Source organism: Lutjanus erythropterus, chromosome 23 (assembly GCF_056507025.1).
Source record: "Lutjanus erythropterus isolate fLutEry1 chromosome 23, fLutEry1.hap2, whole genome shotgun sequence".
NCBI classification, from domain to species: Eukaryota; Metazoa; Chordata; class Actinopteri; order Lutjaniformes; family Lutjanidae; genus Lutjanus; species Lutjanus erythropterus.
Window position 1 is genome coordinate 6,689,220 of NC_139339.1, and position 26,763 is coordinate 6,715,982.

At 40.6% G+C, this 26,763-nt stretch overlaps 1 protein-coding gene across 1 annotated transcript in view; it reads left to right on the plus strand.

Annotated features, from left to right (window-relative positions):
* Positions 1 to 16,612: 16,612 nt before the first annotated feature.
* Positions 16,613 to 26,763, plus strand: part of LOC146305565 (ADAMTS-like protein 1) — a 121,107-nt gene continuing 110,956 nt past the window's right edge. The window contains exon 1 of the mRNA XM_084712253.1: positions 16,613 to 16,936. Coding sequence (XP_084568379.1) covers positions 16,880 to 16,936 — 57 coding nt within the window. The 5' untranslated portion in view covers positions 16,613 to 16,879. The remainder of the gene's footprint in view (positions 16,937 to 26,763) is intronic.

Consider the following 26,763-nt stretch of genomic DNA (forward strand, 5'->3'; position numbering starts at 1 on the left):
AACTTGAGTTGATCCAATGAAAACAGTCATTTTGTCATTTTTAATCTTTTATTATTTGGCTATATGGAGTAGACATGAGTAGTAACAAGGCTAACTAACTTTTTAACTCACTAGCAAACAATGCAGTCTAATGTTTTGATAACTAACCAGCAAATGTCATGTTTTATTAGCTTTTTAGCTAGCTGGAAAACTGTAAAGTTTTGTTAACTCTTTATCTAGCTAGCAAAATATGTATTAATTTTGTTCACTTTTTAGCTAGCTAGCAAACAAACAATGTAATGTTTTGTTAGCCTTTTAGCTAGCAAACAGTGTCTGTTTTGTTAACTTTTTAACTAGCTACGTATGTAACATAAAGACCTTTTTCTACAAGGTCCCAACAACACTCCAGTGTTTTTCTTATTTCTTTACATCAGTACACTTGACTTTACTGAGGAGAGGTTAGTTTTTCATTGTGTCACAGGGCTCTGCTTAATTTTTCATCTGGGTGCACTCATTTTAAACCTAGTTTGGCTAATCTAAGAATAAATTAACCTTTATTAGTGCAACCTAGGCTTACTCAAAGACATCATAGTTCATTAATTCATGGGGGAAAAGATGAGTTCACATGTAAGCTCATAGTTTATGAGAGGATAATATAGTTACACTAACAAGCCATCAAAAATAATATTTGGAGACTATCATATTCTGATTACAGTTAAATCAGACCACTACAGTTGAATTGATCGGTGTGTCCACACACAGCTGAGCTCTGATTAACATCTTGTGTAAATACAGTTCAAAGTGACAGCCAGTCGGGGTCGTTTCGGTTCAGCGTCCTAACTTGACTTGTTTTAAATCACCTGAAAATCTCGCCGCCTATCAGATAAAGTCCAAACCCCAGCCCACAGTTAACTACACTTTGAGCCTGACATTGTTTCTGTTCTCTGGAAAGATCATTTCCCAACAGAAGAATTAAATGTTGGAATTCAATCTTGTTTTTTTTTTTTTTTTTCTACGCAATCACAGACAACTCTGGATTCCAAGTAACTGAATGATGTGATACTGGAAATAAATGTGCTGCTACTAAGTTATAATTTATTAACATCTAAGGCCATCTGTTTAACTGAGCTCTTGAATCGCATTCAAGTAGCTTGTTGCTCATTCTGTGAGATATTTAGCACCAGTTACTTTATTTAAATTCAGTGACCTGGTTATGTGCTCATAAATGCAACTGACCTTAACGTCCTACAAAATAACTAATTATTATTATTTTAAACAAATCAAATAGAGTATATTTCTGATGGCCATCCCAGTCATCAGTAATGTGCCTATAAATGATATTTTATGAGCATACTTCCTAGTATTTACAGATTTAGGCCACTAGATGACACCAAAGTAGACAAAGTTTTTACTCATCACAAGTACAACCTGAGTCTTCCTCCAAACGTTTCTTTGTCACCTCTCATAATAGACTGTGTTCAGGGCAAGAATTATAGCAAGTCACCTCTCTTTGAGTACACTTTAAATAAAAGAAGTCCCTAATTTGTGCATAACGAAGGGCTTCCTGAGAAACTTTTGTCAGATATGGGACACTTTCTCTAAGTACGTATGAGAGTTGGACTTCTAAGAGGTCCTGAGTGACTGATCAACATTAAAATGTGACGTGAAACTCATATTTCTTTGATGTTTACTTCAATGTTTACTTGTTTTGTGTTTCTGTTTTTGTGGGGTTTTTTTTTTGCGTGTTATACAAATAAACTGTATTATTATTATAATTATAGCAAACTGGCAGACTAGCAAACTATTACTTTGTGTTTTAGTATCCCATGTTATTATTGTCATTATAAATATATATTTTTTGTTGTATTTTATTTTAATTCATTTGATGTTTTTAGTCCGAGGTTTCTGCTTTTGGTTTGTTCTATCTGTCCTGTCTTGGTTGGTTGTATTGTTTATATTTTGCTTATTGCTTTATTACAGTTGTATTGATCAAACTCAGTGTATTGTTTATTTATCCAGTTTGGAAAATATCAGTTAACAGACTGTGGGGCAAAAATAATTGTGGCCAGTCTAATTATATATACTGAATATAAACAACCAGTGCTGTCACTGGTGATGTCACTATAATTATATTGTCATAAATCATTTATTTGTCTGCTGTTTAACTTCTGACTAACATGCAAATATTAACATATTAAAACATGATAAAAAAAATATGTGATATGAATGATTATCCACAGAAAACAACATGCATCCAAATGAACATAGATCTATGTATATATGACAAGAGGTGGTTACATGCAGCATCTAAAACTGAGTTGTTGTGACAGGAAACAGACTTAGTACACAATCAGATGAGAGTAAATCCATTCTTTAAAGCACTGGTTCCCAACCTGCGGGTCCCGACCCTCACTAGGGGATGCCAAAGCTTCACAGAGAGTTGTAAAGAAAAAAACTTTTCTTAAATATACTGTATGCCTGTATCAGCACTTTATTCTCTTCTGTGAGGAAAACTAAATTATTTTTTTCTTTTTAAAGTTAAGATTATTAATCAGGACACTGGTTCCCAACCTGGGGATCCAGACCCCCATTAGGGATCGTCAAAGCTTCATACAGGGTCATGAGAACTTCTTGATTTTAATGTGCAAAATAATAAAATACTGTCAGCCTCTACCAGCATCTAAGTAATTTCTGTGAAGAAAACTAAATGATATAGCTATTTTCAAGTTTATATTATTATTTAGATATGAAATAATAAAAAAGTGAAGACCTGAACACAAACGATATTCACAGAGCCTTCACTCTCTGTTAAACAGCTTCATCCTGCATTACAGAAAAAAAAGAAAGAGCTAACAGAACAATAGCCAAACATCAGGAAGAGGAAAACGCTGATTTAGAAAAGAAAAAAAAGCATATTAAAAGTTCCAAAAGGAAAACTCATCTCCAATGCAACATTCAAACTCATCCAAAACATTCATTTTTCACAAACTTCCTGCAGGTATTTTGTTCACTCTGTGGGTTAATTGTACACTGTAGTTGTTTTGTACTGTTACTGTTATATAATATGAAATATGTCACTTAAGCAGAGGTCATCAGTTTAATCAACGATAAAGAAGGAGTCCTTGAGGAATAAGTTTGGGAACCAGTACTAAAAAGACAGATTCAATAGACATGTGCACAGTTCCTAACAGGACAGAGGCGGTAATGATCTGAGCCAAGTCTCCACTGCTCCTCTCATTGTACAGAGAGTCAAGATGAAAAGAGAGATCGGCCGCTCAGGCTCTGCCCTCCCGTCTCCCAAGGGGTCTGCCGGTGTGCAGGTGGCAGCGGGGGTTACAGAGTCTGGCAGGGCCGGGGAGGAGATCCTCACACGGCATCCCTCTATTGTGCCCTCAGAGACAGGTAGGGCTGCGGGCGGCGTGCCAAGGCTTCTGGCTGGGTAACGGATACCTGTGGGCTACTGGGAAAGTGTCACACCTCCGGATCACACACAGTCAGGGGCGCTGCGTGAAGAAAGAGCGCAGACAGAAGGAGACAGACGGTGGGAGAGTGGCTGTCCTTTCATTCTCTTTAGATCACGGGGAGAAGAGGCAGAGATGTGGCTTTAGAGCGGAGGAGAAAGAAAGTGACATGTCTTTGGTGCAGCGGTATGCTTTGGTTAACTCTACCCTCAAACGCTGCTGCTGCCTTAAATACGTCTGCTGTCAGACACGAAGCCTGAGCGACGACCACGAGTCTGCTGGACTGTCCATCAAACCTGCACTGTGGACTCAATGAATACAGAGCAACTATAGAAGACTTTGAGTCAAACTACATGCTCGATTTATGAAATAGCAGATAATGATATAAGTTTTGATGGTGTGTTCCGTTTACCTCAAAGAATTCAGAAATGACAACTTCCTAGCTCGAGTGGGACGCTCCATTATGCTCATAACTGTGGTCTTTCTGGCTGTGGGTCATTAAGGAAACACAGTCCTACAGTTTTCCAAACAAACTTCAGCTTTACAAAAAATATACATAACACTTCTTTTGTTTTTCTTTAACACAGGTACTAGTCCCCTAGCTATTGTAAAGTGCTAATGTTAACCTTTTGGGTTACCAAGCTAGCTGTTTCTCTTTCTTGAAGGCTTTACCTTCCTCTTTTATTGTTTTGTTTGTTTGTTTGTTTGATTGTGTCTGTGTTCCCAGATCTGTACAAATGAGATGCACATCAGTTCTAACTAACTACTGTAGCTAATCTGCATCAATCCTTAACTAGGAAGTTATATCTTAGAGCTAATAATAGCAAGGTGCTAGTTAGCTAGCTGGCTAATCTACATCAAGTGTCCGTTTAATGTCCATATTCTCCAACCTATTTATTTATTTACTTCTTTTTAATACATATAAGCCTTGCACATAAGTACAAGAAACAGGAGAAATTTAAACAACGTTCCTTTGAGCTCCTGGGGGGAGAATCAAGTCAAGTCATTCAAAATACTGATGATCGCTTTTCACCTTTAGGCCAAATCAGTTAAAACCACTGGTTATGAACAGCTGAGCTTTATTTTCAACATTAGTCCTTAGTTGCAGTTTATCATAAACCTGCAATAACTGATTTTCTGGCCACTTGAGGGCAGCAAAAATAACCTTAAACACAACACAGACATATTTCATTACCTTTTATGCTAATTAGCGACCTTTTTTGCAAGCAGATACTTATTTACACATCCGGCAAACAGAGCAACATTAGCATTCATGTGTCTCTGAATACCCGATGAATGTAACTATCATAATATTCAGCATATTCAAGTTTTACTCTGCTGTTAGCCTGGCTTTTTGGTCTCCACTTACTCTTGACAGAAATCTGGCTTTTCTCTAGATGCTAAATGCTCCAGTATGTTTATCGGCTAGCTGCTAACTTTGCCTGCCTGTCAAGTTTGTTTTTGCTGAAATTTGTTTCAGCAAAACGGTAACATCATGGGTCAGAAAACCAAAACCATTACTGCTCGAAAGCTTTCCAGAGCTGAAGGGAACTGCAGAGTCTTGTGATAATTCACTACACTACCCTTTTCACACACAAGTAGAAATATAAATCACACAAGTAGAAATATAAATTATAGCAGCTTTAAGGGAAGCAAGACAGCAAACAAAGTGCAAAATGTTGCAGCTGCAGTGCAGTTTGTGTTTAATTGAATTATAGGACAAATTTAAATATCAGGGGACCAATCCAAGATAAAAAGTTTAAGTTCAAATTCAGATAAATCTTTTCACAGTTGATGTTTTGCCAAATGTTTATTGATGTCAGTGATGTTTTTGCAGACATTACAGTCATGATTGCAGCTGTTTGCTGAGAGGCACCATTATCTTTTATCTCTGCATGTGTTGAATCAGGTTAAACAATGCCTTTTTTTTTTTTGCTCTGTTGAGAATTAAACAGCTTTTATTACATTTGCACAATAGCAAATAAAGCAATGGAAAAACACGATACAGTATAATTACTGCAGATATTACCGGAACAGCATGGAAAAAGAACACGAAATGAATAGTGCAGCCATCGAGAAGAAATGTCTGGCTGTCATTTTGATCAAGTAGGGGTGGACTACATATTGGCCGTGCTCTTGTTGTCAGAGTGAATTTACACCAGAATTTCAACATCTGGGACCAAAATAGCTGCAAAAAAAGTTTTGTAGCCCTGCTGCTAAATTTGGCGCTATTATTCTTCCCAGCTCCAACCCAGCGAGCCTGGAGCCGGAGGGGTCGCGCATACAGAAATGAATTACATTTTAACAAGATGCCTGCCCTCTAGAAATAACCATTACTTCAGCCTTTAATAAACAACAGACCTACGCAGACGATGTGTGTGTAGAAGGGCAGTAACCGCAGATTTATAACTACCATATAGACAAATAGACAAGAGCAGGGTCTTGTTAAGCAGGGCTCTGAGCACCTGTCGGATGTAATCCTCAAGTAATGACTCCGGCTCATTAGCTAAGACATCCGAGTTAACCGTCTACATTTCCCGCTGAGAGGATCAAGACGGAGAATGAGTCAACAACGATACAAGGTTAAAAGTGTGAGAAAAGGTCAGTCTGGCTTTGAAAATGAGATTCTTCCTGTGGGACCACACCCCGAACGCCGCCTTGATGATGATTTTCAGTAATGCACCCATTGGGACAAATCGTATCCCATCAAAATGACTTTAAAAATGATTAATACCAACACTTTAATCCAATTTTTTTTGGTTAAAACTTGCTCTGTGCCAGAAAACACCCTCGTCCCTGACAAGAGTTCACAACTTCAAACCATTTATAAATGTGTTAAAAGCCTCCAAAATCTGAAAGTCTGTAAATTTGTGTCCCGAATTTCTGTCAGATTTTTACAAAAAGAGAAAAGGGTTCACCATACCATAATGACCCCTGTCTCACTTTTTTGACAAATTCATTAAATAATATTGCCATCAGATGTCTCAATCATAACATGTCAACTCTGTAGCCCTTCTAAATCAAAGCTTAATTACTGTTTAAAATGTGTAACTCTCAACTTTAAAGAATAACATTTTGTCAACTCCGTAAGACATCAACATGGAATTAACATCTAGATTTATTAAAAATTATAAGCACTAGGAGGTTGGACCGTAACAGCCAAGAGTTTGATCTATTAAAATCGATTTTCCAAGCATAATTGAAGAGTAAAAATCAAACCCCCCTTCAAAATCACACTTCTCAAGATGATTTTCTCAAGAAGGACATTAAAACTCTCCTTCGCCGACCTCTGAGGCATGGATAAAGTTGCTAAGCCGGTCAATGAGCGCATACTTTGAGTGGGTCAGACGGGAGGTGAGAAAATGACCACAGAAGGCTATCCCTCGTGTGGGTCGGACACCGTCCCACATGACCCCGCCATGTTTTGTTTTCACAGAGCCGTGCTGGGATTAGCAGGCCGGCTGTTTGTGCTGGCAAAGGGGCAGCAATTCACGGCTATATTTTCTGGGTGCTGTTGCTGACAACCAGACAGGGTCCTCGTAATTATGATATAATTGAGAATGATCTAAAACCAAACGTCCGAGCCAGTGTTTACAGAAAACAGCTGCTTAAATAGGCACTTAGAAGGAATTAGAATAACATTTTCTATGTCCCAGTGTGAGTGCGTCTCTGTCTGTGTGCAAGTGTGCATATATGCGTGGGTTGGCTATTTGGGCACCTACACAGACAAACTCTTTGTTTTGGAAGTGTTCGCTTAAGTCTTCGGGGGCAGACAGAAGCCAAGAACAACGTGGGAAATGGGCCCTTGCTTCATTTCTGCTTTCTCCTTCGCAGCCTCTCTGTCAGATGGACATTCAGCTGGTCTCCAAAACACTACCTGAGGCGTGCAGAAGTTTGGGGAATCCGCGGGAACGGGGGGCTTGGACACGAGAGAAGTCGTAATGGGAACCGAGTGGCAGCTGACAGCCAGGCCAAGCTGTCTGTCATGTCCCTCTCTTTCTCTGTCTCTCTGTCTTTCACACACATACACGTCAACAGGAGACATGCACCGAGCAGACCTCTGCCCAGGTGGTCTCTATGGGTAGCCAGTGCTCTGCAGTGCAGTACAAGATGCTGAAATCCGAAGCAACCACGCTGGCAGGAGCAGAATTCGCTGTGAGGTCCGGGCCCGAAGTGCTTAAGTGTTACATGACCCTCCATGCTTGTCATCTCCATTCAGCAATTAGTTTTTTTTTTATATTCCAGGAAATAAAAGAGATGAGTCATATGGATCGTGTTGTGCTGACACATTATGAAGCACACATGTTTATCAGCTTCCCACAAAAGCCTTACAGAAAATCTGACTAATTACAATATATTACCCAACCGATTAGATTCAACGAGAACAGGAAAAGGTCGTGAAAAGTTTGCCGCTGAGTTGTGGCTGGAAGAAGTGTTTAATATCCGTCTTGTTGTCCTGCATGTTCCAGCTGCACGAGCATCCGCATCTTTCTCATCACCCGCATAAATTTCTCCATGCTGTCTCACCAGGTGAGTGTTGAGATTTGTCATGCTGCTGCTGTACTTAATTACTGTGCTACAGACTTTACAAATGGCTGGATTTCTGTCCCTCTTCTGAAATTCAGATGTCTCAGAAAATTTTGATTTTTAATCAGATGGTTCACTGTAAACTGTGTCAGCATTGTTGGGCATGTTTTTGTGTTTGCCTTGCAAGCAACACTATGGTAACATAACTGAAATTAATCTCACGTTCGCCTTTTAACTTTTACAAGAGTATGGAGATGCTGCACAGAGGTAGCAGCATAGCAAGTTCACTCACAAGATTCACAACTTTTCAATCAGCCATTGACATGTTCATGATGTCAAAACCGATCGGTTGTTACACCCCTAATATTTGGTTGAAATGCAGTTAAGCCTTAAAGTAAAACCTTTCCAGTTTCTCTATCTAAATATGCAATAAAACCTTGTAGAATTTCTGTAAAAGAAACTTTAAAATTTGCATTAACCACATAACAAGCTAGCTAAAACAGGTTAAGCAAAAGTGCTACGTCACATTAGGTAACTGACAGCTAGTGACACTTGTAAAAAGCACTTTGACATATCTAGAGCCTGTGTTTGGTTTGTCCAATCAGAGTTACTGTAGAAACATGGCAGAATACCCACACCCTCTGTAAATACAAAACAGCTCAGTCTAAGGTAACAAAAACACAACAATTCTTGTTTTCAGGTGGTTGTACACTAACGAAAGCATATGTATTAATATTATATTACATTTCTGCCATATTCTACCAATAAATCCCAGTAAATTTTAGATGCTGGACCTTGTTGTGGACTGTGAATAATCAAGAGTTAATTTTCCTAAACAAACTAGTTAACATGGACCAGAAAGCTGAAAGACTGCACTTTGTTTGTAGATGTGGTTTCCCCCTGACATTCTTTATTTATTAAATATCATCTAAACATAGAGTACAGTATCTGCATTTTTTAGGTATTGTAAAGTAAAGTAAAAGGGCATACCATTAGGGCATTACAACTTCTATACATGTTACACAGTTTGCCAGCCAGCCTGAAAGCTTACTGGCCTGGTGTCACGTACTGCTCTGCCTTTGTAGGACAGACTAAAAAAAAAAAAACGCATAGCAGGAAGACAAAAGGTGAAAAAACATGCTTGGGCACTTATTTGCCCAATCCTCGTAGATGAAACTGATCTGAGGGGATGTTTAGTCCTCTTTGTCCTAAATAACACTGTTCAACAGTTCTGCCAAGGACTAGCCTGCAGCAGACTTTCTGAAACAATAGACGTCCTCATCTACACTGCAACTGTGTCCTTTTTCTGCTGCTCTGTCTCTTTTATACTAACTGCTTGATTATTTTCTTCTGAATTTTCCTGAGCTGTAATAACTACGGAAAATCTGATGAGGATACATCAGATACTGTATCTCAGGTTAACTTTGTAATTAGATGACAGGAAATCCTGGATTTGTGTTGTAAGATGCCTTAATCTTCTTATGTGGAACTCAATGCCAGTTCTTCATCGGTAAATAGTTTAGACAAATTTATGAATATTCATCCAGCAGCATATTTGGTTTTAGCCGTAAGCTAGGATTTGTATGTAATTAGATACTTCCCTAAAGAAAGAAAGAAAAAATTATACCCTTGGGGTTTGCAGACAAGCTGACTGATCATTGGCAACAGTGTGAAGAGTGTTGTGCCCACTGTCTACATTTCTGCCTGGTGGTTTGTGGCATGATGCCCTTAGACAGCACGCAGGGGACACGACATGCCTGATGGAACGCGATGCCTGCAGCTGAAACAGATCTGCGCTGACAGACAGACAGGTTACTGTACCCTTAGCAAGCCTGGCATTCCCGGGACACTGCGGCCCAGCAATGGCAGGAGCTTTCGTTTCCTCCGGAGTCTCAAGCATGAGCAGACACACGCACAAACACACACACACATACAGATAGCGTGCCAAATTCCACAGGGCCATAAAGGCAATCAGGGACAGATGAGAAAGGCAACCAAGTGGTGGTAAACCACATGCCAGGGGACGGGAAGCCATAACAAGGTGCCACAACAACACTCCGAGCAGTTAGTGTGCTTTATATTATTCGCTTATTTGCTTTGTTGCCGAGGGCTGGATGAGAAGTTTGACACAACTCTTCCAGGGCTGACACTTTCTGGTTGGTCGATATGCTCTTGTCCGACCAAATTCTCATTAGTTGGACAATCGCTGGTCTTAGTTTCATCCATCGAAAAGTGCTCAGCCCCAAACTAATTGGCACCATGCCAAGTACAAGAACAAATCACAACATCGCCTCAAGCCTGAGTGCATAAAAGTTTATTTTTGATGACGTGTGTGTGTGTGTGTGCGTGTGTGTGTGTGTGTGCGCACTTCACTTCACCAGACTGCTTTCTCAACAAGTGATGGTAATGGTTCAAACTTAATGATGAATCAAACTTGAAAACAAACTTTTATGTTGTTTTAGTGCTTATTTTGTAGGTTAGCCTGTTGAACTTGGCGTTAGCTTGTTGCATGGCTAATGTGACTAATGTTGTAATACTGACGGACAGTCAGGAGAAACTGTGTGAATGCTGAGAGTCAATTCAAGCCAACCAAACAGTGAGAGTAGTTAGTTGGACGCCGTTAAAGAAAAGTCTGGCTTCACGCTTTGTACTTTTGGTATCAATGAAAAAGGGGAAAAACTCTCTGGCTTGTTTGTGTTTCACTAAACAAATCACAATCGTCTTGGGCAGCACTAAGGCTAGGATGTAGTGAGGGGAACTTGTTTTTGGTGGAACATTTGTACACTGGGGGTTGAGCCCTGGCATTAAAATGTCTAAATCATTGCAAAAGGAAGGGTAACAGCTGCTAGCTTATTTACGCTCGTACCATTACTGACCCAGGTGCTAATTTGGCATTTTCAGCATGAAGGTCGCTAGTTTGGAGGTTGTTGCTGTTTTCTAGGGACTTAAACGCCACGATGCATTCTGAAACAAGTGACCAATGGCGGGCTTATACCCACAGTAGCACCTTGCTGCTGTATTTTGATTTATTTTATACACATGCCCTGTAGGTAATAGTAACTTTTCCTAGTTACTTTTCCTCTTTACACAAAATTGGACCTTGAACCTGATTTGTCTTCTTTGGGTGCTTGAAAATTACATCAAAACTTTTCTCAACAAAACTTTTTTTTTTAACTTGAGTTGGGCAAATTTATTGAATTAAATTGCCTTGAAATTTAAGGTTTTCTCAGCTTTTTCATTTTTACGGTGTGTCAAGTTGCAATGAGAGGTGTGTAAAAAAGTCTTGTTGCATTTACTTAAAAAATTTGGAGTTGGCTTAATCAATATTTTAATATATTCATAAAATATATATTAATATTTTAACTGTAATAAAAAAGTACATGTAACAATAACTATATCTAAGCTCTAATAACCTCCAACTTTTAAGTTAATTTACTTTAAAAAAAAATGTGGCCAACCAACTCTTTTTTTTTAAGTATTCCTAACTTATTTGGGGTTTACAGTGTAGTTTGTCTCTGTCCAAAGGTAATAAAAGCTGCCTACCAGCACCTCTCGCTAATTAGTATGCTACCATGTTTGGCTAATTTGTACAGAAGCCAAAGTGGATTTACGTGGTTATATGCTGGACTGTTTCTGCCCTGAGTGGCTTCCTCAAGTCGTGTCGTCACCGTGAGGTTGCCAGGAAACCGGCAGAGGTGTAGGTTGCCTGGCCGTGTGTGTTAATTAGTGAGCTTTGTGGGTGCTGATTTAAGCTGGTTTGTTTTTGTTACCTTTGGACAGAACCAGGCTTAGCCCCACTGCTTCCTCCTGATTACAGTCTTTATGGTGAATTAAGCTAACGATCACTTGGCTGTAGCGTCATAATTAACTAACACACATGGCAGCGGTACTGATATTCTCATCCAGCTCTTATAAGAAAGTGAATAAGTTGTTTTCCCTGAACTATTTCTTTCATCATGGAGTTTTCGGTTTCTTTGGGAGAGGAAAAATGCTGCCTCTTAAATGCAAAAACAAGCTAGCTGGTGTCCCATGAAGGACATTTTCTCTAGCTGGTATCTGGCAAATTCCTGCCCTCTCTTTGAACACATGTGACAAGCAGCGCTTTGACTCTCAGGCCAAATATCACTGATCAAACAGCTATGTTTGGTGTCAGCCAAAGGGAGACAACTAGGTTACTCATATGGGGGGCGCTGACCTGCTCCAAGTATGTTTAGCTAGGAAACCAACACATGTACTGTACATACTGTGGCCCTATTTTGCACTTGTAAAGTTATATGCACATGTGTTGATGCATATAAACACGCAGAGTAAGACGGTGCACTGTAAAAAAAAGTCGCCCAGGAATTCTGTAGAATCAACTAATCTTTTGTAATTAACTCAGTATAAATAAGTTCTTTTTGAGCTGCAATGATTGATCCATTAAGCTGTTTTTAAATTAACTGCCAACTATTTTGATAATCAATGAATTTTTAAGGGAAAAAGTGATTTTTATTTTTTTATGTCAGAATATCTTTGACATTATTTTAGGCTTTAGGAAACACTGATCCACATTTTCTGACATTTTATAGAACAGACAATTTATGAATTAATCAAGAAAATATTGAGATTAAACGATCGTGAAAATAATTGTTAATTGGCTAGCCCTACAGTCTTTTGACTTGAACTTATGAGTTTAATGAATATACTGTGCAGAGTTCAATCAACTCATTAAATGAATTATCTGAAGAAACCTAATTTTAGAAACTTAACTTTAGAAAGAAACTAAAGATGCAGCATTAGCAGACTTCCCAGCATGCACCGTGCGAGACTTAAAACTCTCCAGAGACCCTTTAAAAAAGGTTTTTCCGCAATAAAATAATAACAATTGTGAAAATATTGTGAACTATGATGAAGTTAGTGTTGAATTCAGTCCCTACCTCCTTTACACTTCCAATTTAATTAATTATAATAAATGTTAAATGTTATGAATGTTAGTTAGTCTGGCTGAAGAGTTGTTGGTTTAACTAGAAAAGTTCATTTGTTTTGAATCATTACAAAGTTACCACAACTTATCTTTTCAAATTCAGTCAACGTTAAACTTTAAGGAAACCTTTTTTTTTAAGTTAAAACAAGCAGTTTATTTTTACAGTGTGGCAGCTGCCTCTAAAAGGGCCTGGAAGCGTGAAACGGTTGCACTGAGCATCCAGCATCCAGCATCCAGCCCATCAATGCATTCAAACAAAAGATCTCAGCTAAAAGACTGTCATTAGCTTCTGCCTCAACCTCTTATTTGTCTCCCCGCACAGAAAAGTCCCTGTAAGATCTGTTGAGCAAACAACTGACAGATGCTATTTAAGCCTGTGGAGTCCCTAAAAATACATTTGCGCCCGGGGCAGTGATTTTGCAACTGCGCTGATGGGAGCCTTGAGCGAGTGATCCCGCTGAACATGTCCATCAATAAGAGCAACAGCATTTGTAACATGAGGACGTGGCTTAGCTATGCACCGCCAGTCGCGGTGAATGTAAACTATTCATGTCTCGAAGCATTATCTGCCGCTCGCTCCGGCTTTGTGGGGTGTCCGGCGGTGCTCTCAGGGTGCCGCGGGAGGTCAAAGGTCAACAAGACAGTGGACTTTTCATGACGAGTGGCATGAGCAGGTAGAATTTCGAGAGGCCATTAAGGACGATCATTTAACCCCCGAGGTGGAGAGGAAATGATTTCAACCCCCACCTCGGCCTTCAGGTAAAGATTTTTTTTTTCCTCTCCTGGGGAAATAAACATTTACATTCCTGTGCTCAGTGTGTTAATAGAGATTAAGCTGAATTCAAGCCTGCGTGTCAGGCAGCAATTCAGGTAGCTCATACCATACATACCTGTACTATTGTGTGGCTCTCAAAGGGCATCTTCCCTCAGCCTTTTGAGCTCGGCTGAGGACACATGACATTTTCTAGGAACATTGTTATTAAGGTGGCTCTGGACAGCTTCAAAAGCGACAAGCAAGTCCCAATGCCCCGCCACTGTGGGCTGAGCTTCAAAGGACTTAATGTCTCTTGCTTTAATGAAGGTACGGGATCAAAAGGAAGAGGAGTTGCCGACCACGGCCATCAATTATACTGTAATGCAAAATTCCTTTCTCGCTGAAGTGGAAAAAGTGACAAATATAGTTTATTTCTAAATATGATGGAATCACCACAAAACAGGTTTCCTGTTACAGTTTGTCGGTACAGTTCATTTACCGTACTGTACGGCGTCTGACCTGCTTTTTGGACCCCCGTTCGGAGGTGGACGGAGGACGCATTCATATCCAAAGATGCAATGCAGACCTTCATTAACTTGCACAAAAAATACGATTCTTACAAAACCAGAGGGAACTGTTGTTGTTATTGGAGCCGGAAAGGAATGACATGGGTCTCATCAAGGTAAATCAGAAACAACAGCGGATTTCAATCATATGCCAGCGCAGGCCAAGAGAGTATGAACGTTTCATTCCATCCAGTTGATCTCAGTTCATAAGCAGTCAGAGCTTGATTCAGATAAAACTCTTCCTGACCTTAAATGGCACATGGCTGGCAGCGCTGGGCGTCTAACTTGAAAGACTAATGCATTTCATACTTGTGACTAAATCTAAAGCTGTGAAAAAAAAAAGCAGGCGAAATCCTCAACTGGTGCACAGCCGACAACACATGGTCCACGTTCCAGCTGAAGCCCGTGTACCTGCAGCCCACATGATGTACGGAGAGGGGTGTGAAGAAGAGGCCCGGGCCTTTCCTGTGTTGTTTTACCTTCAGATTAATTCACTTCTGTGAGTGATTAGCAAAGCAGCATTGGAATCCAAAGTTTAGCTCATCCTTTTTGGCTGATATGAGGCAATTAAATCTACATTGACACATTATTGGATATTTTGAGAGGTTAAGAAGGCAAGTCAAATTCTGTTTATGAAGCTCAAAATCACAAATTACAGGGAGCTTTGCAATCTGTGTAGTGTACGACACCCTTTGTGATTCAGGTAAGGAGAAAAAAAACTCTTTTAACAAGGAGAAATTGGAACAAACCACAGGAAAAGCCACACAGAGGAGGGATCCCTCCCCCAGGAGGAACCAATTATTATTTGTTGGCACTTTTAAACCAGGCTGAAATCACTGGAACTGTTCAAATCATTTGCTTTCTGGCTGAGAGTTGGATGAGAAGGTTGTTGCCGCGTCTGTACGGTATGCTAAATATGTAGGCTACAGTAGCTTTGCGGTTAGTTTACCATAAAGACCGGAGACGAGTGAAAACAACTAGGTTGGCTGAAAAAGGTGAAAAAGGCAACTTTTTCTGGGTTTTCTGAGATTTTGCCGCTTCCCTCTGATTCCACTCTTTGTGCTAAGCTAAGCTAAGCTAAGCTGTAGCTATATATTTTTCTGCACAGATGTGAGATGTATCAGTCTTCTTATCAGCCAGGAACCATTCATAGTGACTTAATATTGTAAGACAACTACTTTTAATTTTCATACTTCAGTTTTTTTTACAGATTAAACAAACAAGACCTAACATGTTAATTTGTGAGTATTAGAGATGTTTTTACCTTTTGAAAGACCCAGGCTATGGTTTCCCCTTGTTTCTAGTCCTTGTGCTAAGCTAAGCTAGCGAGCTGCTAACTCCAGCATCTTACTTTCTACTCACTCTTACCAGGAAGTGTCAGACTATTTTGTTAACGTTTCAATTTTCTGTTCTGTTTGGCAGAAATAGGAGCCATATAGTTGAATTTGACAACCCAGGGCCAAAATTAACATGCAAATAAGATTTGTAGAAATCTTTTTTCTGGGGCAAATCTGCACGCTACAAACACTGGGCTTAAAAACTGCCCCTGTAGCTCAATGCAATATCGTTTTTGACCCAGTGTGTTGGTTTATCTTTACATTGCTGTCGAGTTACTGGATCAAAATAACCCTTCTGCTTGTTAGTCACTCACCCATTTGTACTGGGTAAATGTAACCCAAGTCCTGTGTTTGTTTGACCCATCGTACATAACTGACACAGATGGGTTTACATAGCATTTACTTTAAAGTCCGGTGCGTCTCATACAGATGCTTAAGGGCGCCTTTTGCGTGCATCTATGTGAGATGCTGAGGGGCATGACAAAAAGTTATTATTTGACAGTCCAGGAACTGGAACAGGTTGGTCGGTGCTACATTTGATGCCAAACTGGCTCAGTTTTTTTTGCTTTTTTTAGTGTGTGCAGAAAAAGCATGCAGTACGTTCTAACTATCTATATTAATATAAAAAGATCATGAACGGGTTCAAAAGGTTGGACATCCACACAGAAAAGCCAGAAAAATGGGGCCAATTTTTAAAAAATAAATAAAAACTTGACTTGAGAGCACTTGAGAAGTGTTTATTTCACTGTTTGCTGATGATGAATTTTGTCAGAATCACAGTTTTTATGAATATAAGTGGGCGTTAACACCGTTCAGCCTGTCTATCATCATCACACACATGCAGAGAAGCACCAAGCATCACCGGGGCAGTGCGTGTGTGTGCAGCCTATCAGCGGGTACCGACCCGGGACTGGTCGGGAGTGTGTTTCTTTAAGAATGTAAGGTGGGTGAGCCCCTTTTCCTGACGCACGCCTGGTATGCAAACATAAATTTAGCAGCAACGTGTTTGCAGGGGGAACTAAATATCTGGAAGCGACCGTGAAGTGTCATGTCGTCTGCGGCAGTTCTTGGCTGACTTTTACCTTTTTCTGTGTGTGTGTGTGTGTGTGTGTGTGTGTGTGTGTCTGTGTGTGTGAAGTGGAGCCGGAGCGCAGCGCGGAGAGCAGAGGACAGCAGAGACAGCGGACCTCTTTACTCCCTCAGTGGACAGACCGGCGGGGGACACACGGACAGGGAGCAGCGGCAAATCACTACTGTCTCTGTCCACGTTACAGTGAGTTTAATCAGCTGAGATGACAGGAGGCTGCTGGTGGACCGCCGGGCTGCTGTTTGTCGCTGTTTGTGTGAAGGTAAGCCGCGCTGTGGTTTGTTCACATTAACACAGCGTTTGATTCAGTCATTCATGTGAGAGGAGGACTTCAGTTTGACACAGTTTCTGAAGTTTCAACCGCTGTTTCACTTCACTCAAATTAACTAAACTCTACTTTTATTCATTCTGCTGAGAAAGAAACGAGGCACCCACTGCTTTCAAATTGACCTGTCATCTGTTTCAAAAGGGAAAAACACTATTAAAACTCAACTGGGACTCAGATGCTTTGGGTAGGAATGACTTGAAAAAAAAAAAATCCTATTCATACTGTATTTATTACAGGATTGATCCAATCCCACAGATTAATACCAAACTCATAATTAGAAATGATTTGAACATGAGCAGAGCACCTAAACTACTTAGATCAGATGCCCAGTATTTTACATTTTAACAATAAACTTTATTGTACAAAATGACATCAGGCCACAGAAAGAGTTAAGTTTCACTGGTGTTTTAAATAAATTAGACCTAACTTTAAATATAACGTGAGAAAAAGGACCAAACATACGTAAAACACTGACTATAAAATTAAAGTAATAATAACAGTGTATATGCTGATGCCAGTGTAAGTCAATATCGGACGACCGATGTTCATCTCATTTTGGGATGTGATTTGAAGTGTTCATTCGTCCTCCTCTTCCTCGCGTGATGCTGAAGCAGGTCCAAGCCTGCTGCACAGTGGATGAGATGAGGATCGGTGTGGTATTGGCTGAGAAACTGATAGAATATGTTGTTATAGGAAATAAACAACACAATGATGTGAACAAATTTGGTATGACATTAAATCAGATAGAAAAGTTAACTCTAATAAATATATCTCTAAGGACTATGATACAATACATATCATAATACAGAGATTATGATTCAGTATGCTGTGACATAAATTGCTATTTTGACATTTTTTTATGCATTTTTAGGAAAACTGGTGATCTTAAGAGCACACCAGTGCATAAAAATTAAGAAAGTTTACTTTCTTATGCAGTGAAGTGAAGATAGATGATAAAAGCTGCTATCCAGCAGTCGGGGGTTTAAACGCAACACAAAATGAACCACTGCCACAGATCTAGCGCTTTTTTGAGAAACGATACAGCATGAAAAAACATAATATTGCAATACTCTATCCATATTTTCTTACCCCCTAATGCTATGACCTTATAAAGTTGAGTCACAACTTTGTTTTACCTTGCAAAGTTATGTCACATCTGAAATTTAATAGGGAGAGGATGGGTCATCTGAGAGGTCAAAGCTTATCAGTCTTGCGTTGAACAAACTTAAAAAAAAAGTGTACTCAGCTTACACTAATCACTACTGGAATACTTCTGTGTGTTATCTCCTCGAGGCCTGTCGTGCACATGGTGCATCGCTCGCGCATGCCGAGTTGCGCAAAGGCCGGCACATGCTGCATAACGCCGGCGCGGCAAGAGCTGAGTTTTAAGCGGAGCACAAAGCAGTTGTTTGACCTGCAGACAGGTTTTAGGTCTCAAAACAGAGAGGGCGGGATGCCACCATGTCAGCATGTGTAAATGACCTCGACAGGTGCTAATGGCACTTCAAGGTGATTTGGGCTTTAGACACCCTGGCTGCCATGTAGCCCAGCTGAGCACGTCCACGCTGTAATCAGCGAATGTCTGTGACAGAGGAGCGCTTGAGGTTTTGCAACTGTTTCCAGGCCACTGTCCAGTGCTGGCCGGATCGTGTTACAGTTTAAATATTGAGAGGAAAATCATAAAATGGCACATTAATGGACTTAATATGAGTATGAGTATCAGAAGCTGCTTACGTTTTCATGATTATTTGAATAGTATCGATGATTATCGACAGGCTAGTCCTTAAACTGTGGACAAAACTCTGTGTTTAAGATGTTTGGAACATGTTTCAGAACCCCAGAAGGGTGTGTGTTTAATTCTCCCACATTCATCTGTTACGAAAGTGCATTATAAATGATTTTCCTCGACTCAGCCAGCCGTGCAGATCAGCATCCAGAATGTTTGAAGCGGTCTGCCCTCGCATTGATTTCTGTGTTACAACAAGTGGCTGAGGTTTGATTGTTTTGTGTCTCTGTCACACAGCGAGACTGAATAATGACTCAGTGGTTTTTTTGCTCAAGTGGTCATGGCAGGCTTTCCCATCTGCGCAGCATGAGTCAGCACTGGACATTTATCTGTTCACACACACCAGAGTGACCCGGTGCTTTGCTCCAGAGACCAGGGGATCAACAAGTGCTGCCTCCGGGGGTCTCCGCTGCGCAGTGGCCTTTTCTTTTCATCCTCGCTCTTGGGTCAAAGTCTCTGCGTTTCTATTTAACTGAAGAATGAGACTCTATATTTGTGTGTATGGCTCCTGGAAGTTGTGTGATTAGTGTGTGTGGGCCAAATGGCCTGTGGCTCCAACCCTAAATGGAATAGACCTTCCTTTGTGGGTGACATAATGACATACCTCGAGTGATTCTTGGAGGGTCTTGTTGCTCTCACTCTATTCCCTTGATTTGTGCAGCAAAGTGGAACCTTCCAGAAACAGTTTTTTTTTCTCTTTCACGCTGGATGGGGATTTGAAGGTGGCTTGTGCGCGCTGGAGGCTGTGCCCTTAAAAGACACTCAAGCGTCTCTCTGAACACCAAGGTTTGTACCCGTAAATAATGAGTTGGCACCAGCCGGGGCGACAGAGCGCAGCAAATCTTGTTGTTTGCTTTAATTTTTGGTCTCTCTGGCATTTGCCTCTCTGAGACTCTCTTTGCTCTTGCATTTTTTGGAGTATTTTGTTAAAAAAAAAAACCTTTTCATTAGCCAGCATTATATTTTACACGTCTGCCAGTGCACAAGGGTTTTAGGGTCCGGGTGAAGCTAATTTCAGGGTTGTACTGATGCCAATATCGGTATCAGCCACCAATTCTATGTAAAATGCTGATATCGGTGCTGACAGGTACGTGAGTCTATGCATTAATCCAATACCATGTAATTGATTAACCCTGAAATAGGACTTCCTGCTGCTAAAACAATAATACATTTTAGAAAATGGACCTGTACTCGTATCTGCAGATGCGCAAAGTTCAGGTACTGGAATTGTATCGGCAAGGAAAAACTGGTGTTGGAATATGTGTAGTGGCTTTCATCATCAAAGGGTGTATGTGCTCTGTGGACAAGGTCATGCAGCCACTATACCAGTCCGGTAGATGGCGATTAACTGCATGTGTGGAATGCATCCTCTGCGTCCTCCGCATTCACAAATTTCCAAAATTTTTCCTTGCTAGCTTAGCTAATGTTAGTTAGCGTGCACTAATTTCACAGTAAAGACCTCTGTTGTGAGGCACGAAAAGGAAGTAGAGAAAATTCACTGGTTGGCTTAGAACACCAGAGGAGCAGGAAACTCACCATGGCTGATGTCATGACTCTGGCAGAAATCATGTTTACGTCTGAGGGTAATATTGACGTTTTATTCACGTTACATTTAGTTGCGGACTTCTTTCCTCACTCTCTGACGTATCCAATGTACTAGCAGATAGTACGAAATGCACTGTTAGCTTGAATAAATTATATAATTCTCTGGGTTTGACTATTGTTGGAAACATTTGGTGTATTTTAAGTACACAACTCAACAAAATATGTGCTTTTATGCTTTTAATGCTGAAATGTTACATGTTATAACTTTAATTTTGAAATCTTAATCTTGTGTTTGCCAGTTTGTCAAATTTGTTCTTAGTGGTAGGAATGTATAAACCACTCTTTTCCTCTGTGGTACCAATTCCAATACCCAAACCCAGCTTAGTTTACGTTATCTACTTTCACAGTAAAGGCCACAATAAAACTATGACTATGAGAGGAAAAGAAAACTGTACTTGATAAAGATGATGACATTCGGTCAGTCCGCTTCTTAAGGTCAGTATCTAAATCTCAGCTGACTGAGACATTAAAGAGACAGAGATAAAACATAACTAAAACGAACTGGGTGTGTGCTCTGTTTAATCTTTTTCCAACACAGATTCAGATGAATATGAGGTGAAGCCTCTTAATGTCATCGCTGCAAATAAAACACAGCAAATAAACAGACTGTGACAGTGACATCTTTATAGAAGTGTATGAAGTACTTTTCTTTTGGGAGTAACTGGTAAACGCCACGGTTTATGGTTTTTGACACATGATGGATTTAAGTCAGCTGCCAGAGTTCATCACAGTGCGTGGCTGTCACACTCACTTCACTACATGCCTTTCTTCTAATGACTCAGCTGGAATTCAAAAGGAAATTAGCCACAAAGGCAACAGATTTTGAGGTTTATTCAAGGAAATGGTCCCTCTCAGAATCTTAATGCAGCGAGCAGAGTGTACTGAAGTCCTCAGGATGGGGAAGCTTTGGGGTCTAATGGCAGGATTAAGTGGGGTCACGGCGTGCAAATGGTCCCAAGCGATCGTCCGTCAACAACAACATATCTTGTTCTCTGAAACACGTTCCTCGGCTTGATTGCTTCATCATAAAGACCACAAACTATCCAATTAGCTTTCATGAGGGCCTTTGTTGTGGACGCAAGTGGAATGGGAAGTGAATTAATTTTGAGAGGGATTGGTCCCACTTGAGGAGTAAAGGAAAGGGCTTCAGAGAACATCTGGCCAGTGATGGATGGATGGAGCAAGTTTTTGGAGCGCGTTAACAAAACCGAGTGTTTTCAGTTACGCTGCAAAAGCCTTCATACTCATCTCATTGTTCCCATCTGGGCTTAATCTGTGGAGTGAGACTGAGGGTTGCTTAGTGTGGAAGTGCTGAAGTGAATGTGTGCAATATTACTCCCAATCCAAGGCCAAAATTCACCGGGACTCATGTTTGCATAAATTGCCAAGGTACCCGCAAAATGTTTTTTGCTTTTCATGCAGCGCTCTCAGTGTTCCTGGCACAGTAGCGACATTTCCTGTGTGTCCTACTCAGGTGTACTGGGATGCTGCTCTTCCAACACTGGAAATCAAGAGAGCAGGCATTCATCCTCGTAGAGCAGGGCCAAAAGGAAGCAGCTTCGCACCATTCACAGCAGGCCAGTGACGGAAAAGTCCTGCAGAACAGAACAAGACATGGCAGCCTCTATTGCACGTAGAGCCCTGAAGAAAGTTCAGCTTCGACGGTATTTTCAATAAACCAATAGCGAGGCTTAGCTCTAGCACTCATCTCCAATTTGTGTTTGAATCTGAATCTTTCAGTTCAAAGAAGCCATTGTAAAAAATACAAAATCCCCATTCAGAGATTTCACAAACGCAGCATGGCCTGAGAAGAATAGAATTAGACCTGGCTATCAGTTCCGGATGATGATCTTGTCTCTGGTATTGTATTTAAAAAAAAAAAAAACTTTTTGCCCTTTTATGACAATCCCAGTGATGACAGACACTTGCTCTGAGTGAAGCAGCAGATAAATGAGACCTGACAGAGTGCTTTTGTTTCTAACTTGGGGACCTCGTTTTAAAAATTAAAGTTATGATATTTGACGTTTCCGCATTAAAATGCCTAATAAGCTAGACATGTGTTATATATTTTGTTGAGTTGTGTACTGACACTATCCCAACTGTTTCCAGCAAGGTTCAAACACGGACAAATTTGTAATTTATTCAAGGTAGCAAAGTGTTTCTTGTTAGCCCCTGCTAGCTAAGTACTAGTTGCTATAGCTTGCGGGAAAACACGGGGCACATCAGATACGTCAGAGAGTGAGGAAGGAAGTCGTCCATGAGCATGAGCATGATTTCTGTCTCAATCATGTCAGACAGATTTTCTGATAGATTGGTTGTTTAAAAGTGAAGATAGCAATTCCCACAATCCCATGGCACTTCATGACATTGTCAAACTATGTCTTTTGTCATGGTTTTAATGTGAAAGATCTCTAGGGGCAGAATTTCCTTATTGTGGGTTTAATAGTTTTTGACGTCTTGGGAAATATGCTTATTCCTTATCTGGCAAAGAGTTTGCTAAATATGAAGTTACAGGAGGTTAGCTTAGCATAAAGGCAGCAGGGAAAACAGCTAGCTTGGCTTTGTCCTTCTTGGCTATTGATTTTGCAGTTAAATTTTTGTATTTATTAGCAAATGCAATACAATGTGCTAATTAGTCAGCTAGCAGTCAGCTAGCAGAGCCTAGCTAGCAATTTCCCTCTGCTTCTAGTATTTATGCTAAGCTCACGGTCCTGGCTCCAGTTTAATATTTAGCATATAAATATAAGAGAGATATCAATCCTCTCATCAAAATCTCTGCAAGAAAGCAAATGAGGTGTTTCCCAAAAGTCAGCTTTTAAAGGTGCAGATTTTTGAACATTTGAGCAGAGCCAGGCTACCTCTTTTCCTCTGCTTCTAGTCTTTATGCTAAGCTAAGTGTACCCTGGTTCCAGCTTCCTCTGTAGCATACATGGTATCAATCCTGTCATCAAATTCTCTGCAAAAAAGCAAGATAAAGTATTTCCCAAAATGTCAAACGGTTTCATCAACATCAGGAGTTGATTAACAAGCCAGGCCTTGTGAATATTGAAAAGATGTGGAACGGGGAGCATGGCTTTTGCCATTTCCCCTTCAAAATCTTGTGGAACTCGATAGTGTTGTTTGCCTTTCAATCACTTGATGCCAAGTTCTAATAACATGCTGCGACTGACTGGCCTGTGCCAGTAAATGGCATAACTTGCAGGAGTCGTGTTGCAGCACTGAGCTAGAGTGTATGCAAGAGGGCATGTTGTTCAGACTACAATATCGAAAAGTATAATGAGTTTTTGTGGTTTCATGTGACTCTGGGGAAACAGTATATGTCTTATTGTGGCACAAACACTGCAAAACTCTCTGATTTTATACCAAGCTGCTGTCACGCATTGATAAAGATCTGCCAGCAGATGGCAACATTACAGCAGAAGGACCTTTGTGTCCAGTTCAGCAGTGGTGGCCTCTGCAGCTCCCACGCCCATCACAGATAGTCAGCTCTATTGTGATTTTGCAGGTGGCTGCCCTCCGTCCCCCCTCTGTTTCCTCTGGAGCCCCTTGTGAATGTATTTGTTCCTTCTTCGTGAGGTTTATTTGTCATTGCCGAGCTTGAAAGCCGAGCCTCTGGCATCCTGTTCCTCTGATGAAACATCTTGGTCTCCATCTGCGCTGAGTCCGCGTCCCCTCCATCAGCGTGATTGAGCGTTGTTGTTTTATCCTGTTGTGTGTTCCCGGACGTCAGCTCAAACTTCATTTGCAGCAGCCGGGGCCCTCCGTGCATCATCTGGCCTGCACATTTTTCACACACAGCCAATCTCGAAAGCCCCCAGAACCTCGCAGTCGAGCCGCTCTGCCTTTGGCTTGAGCACATGCGTCTAGTTCTGTCTGTTCTGTTCTGCCCCGGCCTTGACCTCAGATCCGTCCCAGGGTGGGATTGCAGCAGGAGTGCCGGGGAGTGGTGCTAACGAGAGGGGAGAGGGAGCACTCAGGCCCCTCTTGTGACGCCTAATTAGAGGGGAGGGCAGGTAGGAGGTGTGTGTGTGTGTTTGTGTACTAGGGAGGATCATCGGGAGGGAGGAAGAAGCCAGATCAGACACTACAGAGGGAAGGAAAGAGGAACGCAAGAAGGAAGAGGGCAGGATAATGGAGGCAAAAAGGTCAAGAAAAAAGGGGACCAGGAAAGGAGCAGGCATTTGAGAAATCTGCAAGACAATAGCTGTGTATAAATGGACCCTAATTTTCCACAAATAATCACATTAATAGCCCAATCAGAATAAAAGTGAATCTGTAAACACCTCAGTCGAAAGAGACTGGTCTGACTGGAATCTTCAGTCAGGTGGAGATTCTTACTGTACATGTCTGCCCCATGTGGGGGTAACATTAGTCCAAAAGAGTTTCTCTGAGGGACATAAACATGGTGGGAGCAAAACAGAACAGGTCAGTAGCAGATACAACATTTCTGTCAGAGACCTTAAAAGATTTAAAGACGTTAATATTGTTCCTGGGACAGACTGTGGGTCGATGTAGTAAATTACTGTACTGATTGGAAATTGGAATATTTCCAGCAGATTCAAGGCTACACCATGGGCAGAGCTAGATTGTGCATCTATCGGCAGATAAAGACTTTAAAATGAAATATCACACGGAGCTTTAGTTATGCATACATGGCATGAGTATTTTCCTGTATATTTTTAAAAGCATTGTATTGTATATTGAAAAGCTTTGGATTTCATGTCTGCATTTGCCAGTGGGCCGTCACGGTAAGAGTAAGTATAGTAGTATTTTAAATTCTTTAAAGGAGAGGGTTTATTTTCTCTGCAATTAGAAGGAAAACAATGTGCATATATCTGCATTGACATCGGCCAAAATGAGTTTGATATAGACAAAAATCTAATATCGTGCATCACAAGGCACAACGATAAGGCTAAAATTAAAGTAAATCTGGCAACTCACTTGCCCGACCAGGCAAGTGGTTAAAAAAACAAAATTAAACTATTAAACTATTTTGATAGTCGATTAATTGTTGAAGTCATTTTTCATGCAAAAATGGCAGAAATGTGTTTTTCAGCCTTTCAAATGTAGAGATTTCTTGGGTTTCTTTTTTATTATCATATTAAATTTTTATCTTTTTGGATTTTGACAAAACAAGACATAAAGACGTCACCTTGGGATTTGAATAACGGATGCATATTTTTTACTAATACACTTTGTAATGCCAGACTAAACATGACTATTAGCTTTACCATTAACCACTAATAAACCACCAATAAATAAAACAATTTGTATGAGGGCAAGTAAAAACTGACTTTGGGCAAGTGGATTTCTGACCCTTTCTGAAAAACATTCATGTTGAACCCTGCATCCCTAATTCTGATTTATGTTTTGGGGCATTTAAACATGTTTTATCAGATCACTTTATTTAGCGTCCATGTAAACAGTTTAGTTGGAGTTAATAATCAGAATGATTTCAATCAGGGTGATCAAATTTTGTTCATGTAAATGAATCAATTATGCTTTAGGACTAAAGAAAAGAAGTGTATTTGGGGCGGTAAAATTCGATCACTCAAACATATTGTGACATGCAGGTCAAAGCAAAGATCTTCACCAGATGTACCAGGTGAAATCGAATAAAACTGAATAACATCTTTGTCAATGACCAGGGTGAAATAAAACACAGTAAAATATTACAAAACTGTCATAGACAGAAAAGGAAGATGAGTGCCACATTCAAGGATAGAAAGGAAGAGTCGAATATTAATGGAGTGATGTTGATGTGGATTTCGGTGGGAGCAAGAGGAGAAGGGGACACACAGACAGGAGGCTGTCTGCAGAAATGGAAAGAGAGAGCGTTATTGATGGAGTGAGAGTGGAAGAGTTGCATGAAGCAAGCACAGAGAGCAAAAGGCCAAGCAGGAGTACTGCAGAACAAAGCCACCAGCGTGACGTTGGAAAGTAAAACATAAATATTCAACTGTAGCTTCTTGGAGAAAATGGAGATGCTGTAATTCCAGATGCACTGACTGGTTGACAGGCATTAAAAAACAAATACGAGAGCGGTTGTCTCCCGCGCTGACCTCACTCCTTTGGAAAAGGGAAGAAGGAGGTTGCGTACGAGTGTGAGAAAGGTTACGTGTAAGGATGGACGGCTGAATCCAGTGGAAACATGATTGACTGAGGGTCTGCAGAGCCGGTGTCTTGACGGGGTCTCCTCGGCTGGCTGCGCTGGATGTTTGCGAGGCTAATGATGCTTTCTGGTGTTCTCACATCTGTTTCCCCCCGTGGCCACATGTGCTTCGAGTAAACGCTGGGCCGCCACGACTAAACACTGGAGACCCCGTTACAAATGATGTGCTATTAGGATTACTACGCATACGCCCACAGA